The 8,808-nt window shown below is 48.9% G+C and overlaps 2 protein-coding genes across 2 annotated transcripts; one reads left to right on the top strand and one right to left on the bottom strand.

Moving 5' to 3' along the window:
* LOC8065449 (pectinesterase) lies at positions 808-4,540 on the top strand. The gene is made up of 2 exons (XM_002436585.2): positions 808-2,502; positions 3,548-4,540. The coding sequence occupies exons 1-2, from the start codon at positions 1,374-1,376 to the stop codon at positions 4,237-4,239; spliced, it is 1,821 nt and encodes a 606-aa protein (XP_002436630.1). The 5' UTR covers positions 808-1,373; the 3' UTR covers positions 4,240-4,540.
* LOC8077295 lies at positions 5,280-6,354 on the bottom strand. Its single transcript, XM_002437957.2, has 3 exons — positions 6,018-6,354; positions 5,808-5,932; positions 5,280-5,662 (listed from the first exon to the last, which is right to left on the bottom strand). The coding sequence occupies exons 1-3, from the start codon at positions 6,270-6,272 to the stop codon at positions 5,557-5,559; spliced, it is 486 nt and encodes a 161-aa protein (XP_002438002.1). The 5' UTR covers positions 6,273-6,354; the 3' UTR covers positions 5,280-5,556.

Raw genomic sequence — 8,808 nt, forward strand, 5'->3', positions numbered from 1 at the left:
ATTTTATCTTTATTTGGTAGCTAAAGAAAGCGAGCCGATGATGACTAAAATGGGCAGCTAGACTCCTATGGGTTCCTAAGAGGGGCACACATAGGATCAAACTATAGTGGTGGGTTTAGGGTTAACATGAAATGAATAAAAATATTTTTAATAGGGTTGAATGTTCAGGTCATTACACATAGTGCAGCAGATGATCAGTGCCTTTAATGTCAAGGATAGGCAAAAGAAAAAAAAGAGAAGTGGCATGTGAAGAAAGAGAGCGTCTAGAGTTGAGTAGGAGCGACGAGAGATGCAAGTGCTCACTGAGGCCTCGTTCGTTTGACCGGTTTTGAGGCCTGGAAACTATTCCAGCTGATCCATATTAGTACAAATAAGCCTATCATTCCAGCTGGAATAATTCCAGACAAACCATTCCACGTTAAACGAACGAGCCCTAAAACTGAAACATGTTGATTATTGATCTGCATCATCTATTTAAGAGCGTGGACTAAAGGCATACAAATTAGGAGTAGGTGCCAATATTATTAATCGAAAGGAGTAAACCTAATGATAAAAGGTAGTAGTTAAAAAAGAGCATGCTATCCATCTTTTCTTTCATAAATAAAAAGATAGTATGTGGAGAGAAGAATGCGACTACTCTATTCATTTTAAATTATCTAAATTATATATATATATATATATATATAATTTCTAGATACATAGTTTTTGCTACGCATATAAGGGCATATTTATTTCTAAATTTTAGCAAGCTAAACTTTAGTTCCCTTTGATAACTAAACTTTCAAACACGCTGACTAAAAAGGAGCTAAAATAATTTAATCTCTCACTGGTCACCCAAGATAAGCTAAAATTTAATAAGGAGAACCAACAAACCCTAATTTACATTAACTCTAGATATAGTAAAAGCTACGCGTATCTACTACTTGCTCCATTCCTGTATACCCTGATTCCATATGTGAAGATACTCATGGAACCTTTACAATAAACCTTAAATCAGAGCAAGTATTATAGTGGGCTATAAGCAGGCTAAATGCTGAGATGGAGGAGAGAAGGGAGAAGCATGCTGTAAGTTTACAGCCAGCTTAGGCACAGAAACCAAAAAACTTTGTGAGAGATAAATGGGCCATATATTAATAGTGAACAACTAATTATTGTATGGGTGGGCTGAAAGAAAGCTGTAAAAAACCTTACCGCCAGTAAATGGGCTATATTATTAAACTTGCTATAGGATCTAACATGATACCCCGTTGTTGAACCTTGTATAGTACTACTTCCGGTATCTAGTACTCCTACATATACTCCTACTGTCCCACTACCACACCACACACAATCTCAGAGCTAGTATAGCTCGCGCAATCGCCCTTGCCACAACCATGGCGCCCGTGACGTTCTCACCGCCGCTCCTCCTCCTCGCCATCCTTCTCCTCACCACCGCCGGCACAACTCAATGCCACGGTCACGGTCACGGCCACAATCACAAGAGCCAGCGCCACCACACCGGCGGAACTAGAATGCCCAAAAAGACCGCCGCGGCGAGCGCCAGCAGCCCTCCGGCCGACACCGTCCACCACGCCATCTGCCACACGACGCCGCACCCGGTGTCCTGCCTGGTGGCCGTTGCCTCGCACCTTGATGCCGCCGTCGCCGGCGCGAAGGTGGCCGAGGCGTCCGCTGTCTCTGTACAGCTCCTCCCGCCGAACGTGCTCTCCGTCGTGCTGGCGTCCCTCCACGGGGCGGAGTCGGCGCTGTCGTCGCTCTCCCCGACGCTCTCCGCTCTCTCCGCGCCGCCCGCCGCCTCCCCCGTGCCCGCGGGCGCCTCGCTCCGCCGCGGCGCCGCGCAGGACTGCCAGGAGCTCCACGCCGCCACGCTGTCGTCGCTCTCGCGTTCCGCGTCGCTGCTCGCCGCGGCGCCCGGCGCCGAGGGCCTCCCCGCCGTGCGCGCGCACCTCGCGGCCGCGCTCACCAACAAGGCCACCTGCCTCGACGGGCTCGCCGGCGCGTCCGGCCCGCGGCTCGGCGGCCTCCTCGCGTCCCTCGACGACGCGTACGAGCATGTCTCCAACTCGCTCGCCCTCGTCGCCGGTCGCGGCGTGTCTGCTGCTGGCTTCGTGAACGCCGTGGCGAAGACAATTCACAACCGGCGGCTTCTCCAGGACGACGACGGCAGCGGCGGAGACGACGATGACAGCGGCGGAGATGACGACGACAATGACGGGGATGACAGCGGTGGGAACACCGGGCAGCCGGCGGCGACGGTGATCACTGTGGCTAAGGATGGGTCGGGGAACTTCCGGACCGTGGGGGAAGCGGTGGCGGCGGCGCCGAACAGCAGCGAGACGAGGACGGTGATCCACGTGAAGGCCGGGACGTACGAGGAGAACGTGGAGGTTCCGCCGTACAAGAAGAACATCGCCCTGGTCGGCGAAGGGCGCGACACGACGGTCATCACCGGCAGCCGCAGCGCCGCCGACGGCTGGACCACCTTTCGCTCGGCCACTTTCGGTAAACAAATCAACATCTAAAACTGCAGCACTTCAAAGTTTTAACACGATTATTTATTTACACGAATCGGATATTTACCTCGCGAGACGAGATGTGCTAAGCATATCTTGGTAGTTGCTACAGTACACGATGCAGTGTGTGGTCTGTGGCTGTGTCGTCAGAGACCGGCAGTGAGCTTTGTTGCTATCCACCGATGCAATGCACCCCTGGGGCTGGGGGTCTATGTGCATTCGCTGATCCGTCCGTGCAAGTGATGCACTGATGCACACATGTTGGACATGTTAGCATGACGGTCATGGTATTCAGGCTGTCAGAGAGATGTAGGCCTGAGAAAGAATTAGGGGTTGTTTGAGACTGCTTTGCTCCATATTTTTCAGTTCCGCTCTATGTTTTTTAGCCAAACGGTTTCAGCTCCACGCACTCAGTTCGAGAAAAAAAAGAGTGGAGTTGTGAGAGCATCTAAATAGGTACCTTACAAACTCTAGTTTTTTATGGAGCTGCTCCATAATGGAGTTTGTGGAGCAGAGTTCGTGGAGCAGTGCCAAACACCCCATTATTTACATGATATGGTATGCATGCTATGGCCCAGTCTCCGGAGGTTTGACGCAGATATTTGGCCTACTGATCACGTGCATGTGCTTTTATGCTCCTATATACTACGTACTATATCTCTGCAATCTAGCCGTCTCCTTCCGTCGGTTGGCACTAAGATCCGATACTGGCCATGGAAATGCATGCATAGCTTTATCGCCTTCGACATGGATCATGGGCTCATGCCTGTCACTCATCAGGATATTTGGCTGCTCCTAACCGACTGCCATCGATCTCATGGCATCTTGCCAATTCGACAAGAAGAGGCGCTCGCTGACAAATGAAATAGCTTTTATTTTGGCCATGTTCATGAAGTGCACTGGAGCAGGACCCATCGAACTAGCCATGCATGCATGCATGCATGCACAGTCCACGATCTCATCCATCGTGCCGACCATCATTATACGGAAAAAGCTGAATAGTATCTGCAAAACGTACGTGCACATGCATGCAGGCGTCTCCGGCGAGGGTTTCCTGGCGCGCGACATCACGTTCCGCAACACGGCGGGCGCGGCCAGGGGCCAGGCGGTGGCGCTGCGGGTGAACGCGGACCTTGCCGCGCTGTACCGCTGCGGCGTGGACGCCCACCAGGACGCGCTGTACGCGCACTCGTTCCGGCAGTTCTACCGCGAGTGCGCCGTGTCCGGCACCGTCGACGTCGTCTTCGGCGACGCCGCCGCCGTGCTGCAGGCCTGCTCGCTCCTCGCCAGGGTCCCCCTGCCGGGCCAGTCCGTCGTGCTCACGGCGCAGGGCCGCGCCGACCCCAACGAGGACACCGGCATCGCGCTGCACCACTGCACCGTCGTCTCCGCCGCCGGCGGCGGCCTGCCCGCCGGCACGCGCACGTTCCTGGGCCGGCCGTGGGGCGCGTACGCGCGCGCCGTGGTGATGGACTCCTACCTGGGCCAGGTCGTGGACCGGGAAGGGTGGCTCGAGTGGCCCGGCGCGGAGCCCAGTCGCCGGGACACGGTGTACTTCGGCGAGTACGGGAACGACGGGCCGGGCGCCGACACGGAGGGCCGCGTGGACTGGGCTGGAGTGCGGCAGATGGAGTACGACGAGGCGGCCCAGTTCGCCGTCGAGAACTTCATCTACGGCGACGAGTGGCTGGGCGCCACCTCCTTCCCCTACGATGACGACGTCTGAACTGAGCCTTTGCTGCTCTGCAAAATCTCAAGAAAATGCAGCAGCTAGCCACAAGTGACAGTGTAAGCTATTAGCTATGCATACCCATCATCAGTTGTCAGTAAGTTTGGCTCGTGTTTTTGATATGATGGAGAGCTTGTTTGGCTGCATTTGTATCCATTGTAAAGTTGTCAATCGCTGTAAAACTGTTCTCATTCTCCTTTTGCACTCAGAATATGTAAAGTTGGCATGCCCTGATTTGTTTGCAGCTTATGATTCCCATAGGAATCAATGTTTTATGAAATTAAGCAATCAGGATTCAGGAAGGTCCCTTTGGAACGCATGAAAAAATTCTTAACCCCATGGGAGCTGACGAGCTGTATACTAATGAAGTTCTAAGTTCCGAACAGGATTAGTTTTATGCATGTTCTCACATAAATTACCTTCGTTTCAGTCGCTAAACAATGGAATCGCGGCAAAATTTGGAAAGCCCAGTCTCTGCTAAAGTCCAAAGAGACTTTCTTCATGAACCTCATAATCGATGCTGACAAGGTCTGAAAGGACAATGAGATGATCCACTGCCCACTGATGTTTCCACTGATGTCGACATTCACAAAGCCTCCACACTCCAGCTTCAGGCTCACATGGCCACACATGGCCCACATGAGAGCCTGGAATTAACAAAGGACAGCATATTCCACCATTCATTCAGGTCATCAACCAACACCCAAAACCTTTTTTTCAGCTATCCTGTTTGTATGTTTCCATGTTGTTGTTGCCGGCTGAAGCTCAATCCTCTCAAACGCATTGGTACAAACACAAGTGAGATTCAGAGTCAGATGAGCAATATAGATCACATTGTGGCCAGCCGCAACTGTGCACTGCTGCAATCCAATAAACTTGTCGCATATGAGGTCCGAATTCAGTGGAGAACATCATTAGGATTACCTTCATTACATGACATGAATTTTTAAGTCCTAATGGTGTTTTACTAAAAATCTTGCAGATTTATCCGGATCGGGAAAACTGATAAATCGGCACAAATTCGCTTTGCGGTATCCTGATCAGATATTCAGATCTCCTTTTCTCACTTTATATGCACATAAAAGTTGTGCTTTAAACAATCTTATCCTTGCAGTAAGTGATTATATACAAACAAGTAACTCTGCCTCAGCAGTACACTGAGAAGAACAATAGCCATTTCCCCCCCTTTTGTGAAACCCAAAACGCTGAACCGAATATGACGAGCAAATATGAGCAACTAAGTGCAACACCACACATTATTCTTGCATATCATCATAGTACTACACCACTATGCTTACATGATTAGTTCCTTGCTCAGAGCTGCCTCTTCTGGTCACTCCTCAGCTGACGAACATCGACGTCCTCGAAAACCTGGAGCGTCGCTAGCTGGATGAAATCAGTGACCCGAACCCCCACAGGCCTACAATTTCATCAAAATCATAGCATAAGGAGGATCAATTGAACACAGCAGAATTCTCATTAGACATCAACCATTTATGATCCTCGCCAAGCCAACAAGAACAAAGAGTCAAAGACGATCCAAGAAAGTCAATTCAGATGCTCACCATGGGAAGGAGGCCTTCTCTGGCAACCGCATTCCGAGCCTCGGGCCTTCGTCGTACCCCTCACATATCATCTCTCCGTTCTCATCTCTGTAGCATACGATCCCTCTCAATTGGTCCTCAAACACCTATGAATCACAATAACAGATTAGATCAACAGCTCTTGATGGTGTACTCCTGCATGTAAATGAAGAGCTGCTGCGACACACATACCTGAACCTTCTTGTCTGTCACAGCAGTAAAGGAGAGGTGTGGTGAAGCACTGCTACCATGAGCAGAGGTCCTGAACCTGAAGGATGACTGCCTTGTGGATGACCTTGGGCAGATCATGGCCATGGAGGAGGAGGAGGAAGAAGGGTGACGATGGCAAGGGATCCTGGCTGCCATTTTTGGTTTCTGATGAAAAGCAAAGTTGTTCACCAACAAACAACCAAAGGGTGGGCTTCCATTAGGCTGAAAAGAATACATTTATAGGGGATGGACATGGCAGAAGGGGTCTTGAACCGACTAGGCGACTACTACAGCCACATTTTATTGTAAGACTCAAGAATGAAGGTGTTGGTACTTGTAGCACATTATTTTGCTGATGAAAGAGTAGTAGTAGTAGCATAGTGGGGCAGCAATCATATGCAGGAAAGGGCCAAATGTGTCAATCATATTCTTGTTGAAGGTTAGGCTTGGTGCACACCAACGACTATAATTGTTGATGTCTACTCCTATGTGTTGTTGCTGGCCTGTTCATGCCAAAAGAAAATGGCATCCTTTCACAAGTAAATCAGCATCCAGAAAAAACAGAAGCACATTCAATCGTTTCAAAGAGAAAAGCGAATTTAGATTTGTGGAATGCACTGTACTAGTAAATTATATTATTCTTTATTCAAAGTAAAAGTATTTTCATAATTTTCAATTATTTGCTATTTAAGATAATATGTCTTATGATATTATTAGTCAACGTCATATTAATAGTGTATTATTAGATTTAGCATGAGAAATAATTTTATAATCTATAGTTCATATATTGTGAAACTATAACGATTTTTTTAGATGGATGGTCAAAAGATAGTAAGGTTTGACATAGGACAAAGCTAATTTGATATACTGTTCCTTGGACTCCAATACTTAAACTTCAACTTTGTTTCTGTTTTTTTTTTCAAAAGTTCGATTTTAATTGTGGTCTCAAAAGAGTTCACTTAGCATGGTACAATCACTAAATTAGAGTCGAATACGTCCAATCATAAGAATGGGGCAATATGCTGCTAATGATGTTTTGTTGCCGCGCACGCCATCTCTTGCCTCGTTGGGCCCCCCTCGCAAACATTATCACCGCACCTGTTGATGATAATATTACTTAATCTAACACCGATGGCTATGTGACTAGGCTTATCTGGTGATGTCGAAGACTATTCAAAAATATTACAACATGCACGCTCAGTTAATAATGGGTAATGGTCAAAAACAGGTGGCAATCTTCTTGTCCTTGAGGACTTTTGAGAGGTGCTTATTGCTGTTATTAAAACCGACGCAGATAAGTGATGACATAATAATTTTTTTTAAAAGGAACATGACAAGCGTTGTTTTATTCATTCTATTTGTCTGAAAGATCTTTTAATCATTCTGATTGCTTCATACCATTTCTAATGTTTTATTTGTTAATTTGTTAAGTTACAATTTGTTGTCTGTTTCACAATTTTGTGAAATGTGTTACAATCATCTCAATATAAGAGTGTGATTGTCTCTAGAAGAGATGATTCCTCCGTATTTACGGGTAGGTTGAAAGATAAGTTTTACCTTATTGATTTCAACAAAAGTAAGATCAAGCTATAGACTTGTCTAGTCGCAAAACTAGCAAGAGTTGGTTGTGAAGTGGAGGTGGTGGTCGCTCCTGATCGAGAAGGATCCACCATAAAGCAAGGGACGACCTAGAAAATATAAGAATTTAGGATGAACCAGCAGCTCATTGGGTTGCTAGGAACTTGATCAAACCTAAGGCGTTGTCAATCGACCAATAGATACACGGGATCTCAACACGATTGCAGATCGATAGTATCTGATACCAGGTTGTTAGAGTACTGGATCTGGGATAGAAAGAATTAGGGGATAGAATTAGGAATTGAAGGAAGTAATAGGAAGACAGAACACGTGAGTAGGATGTCACATTGGCGACTTGGATGGTCAGTTGCGTGCCGCCGTGCCAGCGCACCCTCCCGACACCTCTTCGGCCACTGCCGCTGCCCTCTGGCATACGACACCGAAAAAAGGCTCCAGTTGCATCCCACTCCTCCTCTCCCCCATCCCCACATCTCCTCCACCCTGCCCTTCCTCGAGCTTCTCTAGCGGGTTGGCCGAGCGACAGGCAAGATCTGGGTCCCTGGGGCCGGATCCACCCTCTTCCTCACCGGATCTGAGTCTTCGTGCAGCGTTAGGGGCATGGCTACTCATCCCTTCTGTGGCGTTATCCATCCTCACATGGTGTCATTGTACCCGATGGGGTGTATGTGCGGCAGCCAGCCGACCTAGCGCGGGCCGGTGTTGGCTTGTTGGCTGGGCGACTGGCCTATCGAGGCTAGTGGTGGTGCCATGGCTGGCTTCGCAACGGGCATGCAGCAGCCCCCCCACCTACCAATTAGGGCATTGCAGCCTCCTGTGCACGCCGGCTAGCGGCCGATGATGGTGGTCGTTCTGGGAGCCCGTGTTAGCACAACGTTAGTGTGGTGGAGATCAGGCGGAACGACTTTGGTGCACCGGGCAGTGGCTGGAGTTCACTGCGCACTGCTCGCTGGCCTAAAAGCCACTTGGCACGGTGGTGTCCCCATCCTCAACCCACGATGTCGACTACTATGCTTGGATATCTACCCTGCCTAGCTTCTTGCTCTCGGCTGGCAGCGGTGGCACAATATGTGTCATTTTTCTTCCTAAAGGCGACGTCGAAGAAACGATGTTGGTGTCTGCGGATGTCAGTACCTTTCTTGAAGGCATTGTTGGAGCGCTCCTGCTACCGTGCTTC

Source organism: Sorghum bicolor, chromosome 10 (assembly GCF_000003195.3).
Source record: "Sorghum bicolor cultivar BTx623 chromosome 10, Sorghum_bicolor_NCBIv3, whole genome shotgun sequence".
In the NCBI taxonomy this organism is placed as follows: Eukaryota; Viridiplantae; Streptophyta; class Magnoliopsida; order Poales; family Poaceae; genus Sorghum; species Sorghum bicolor.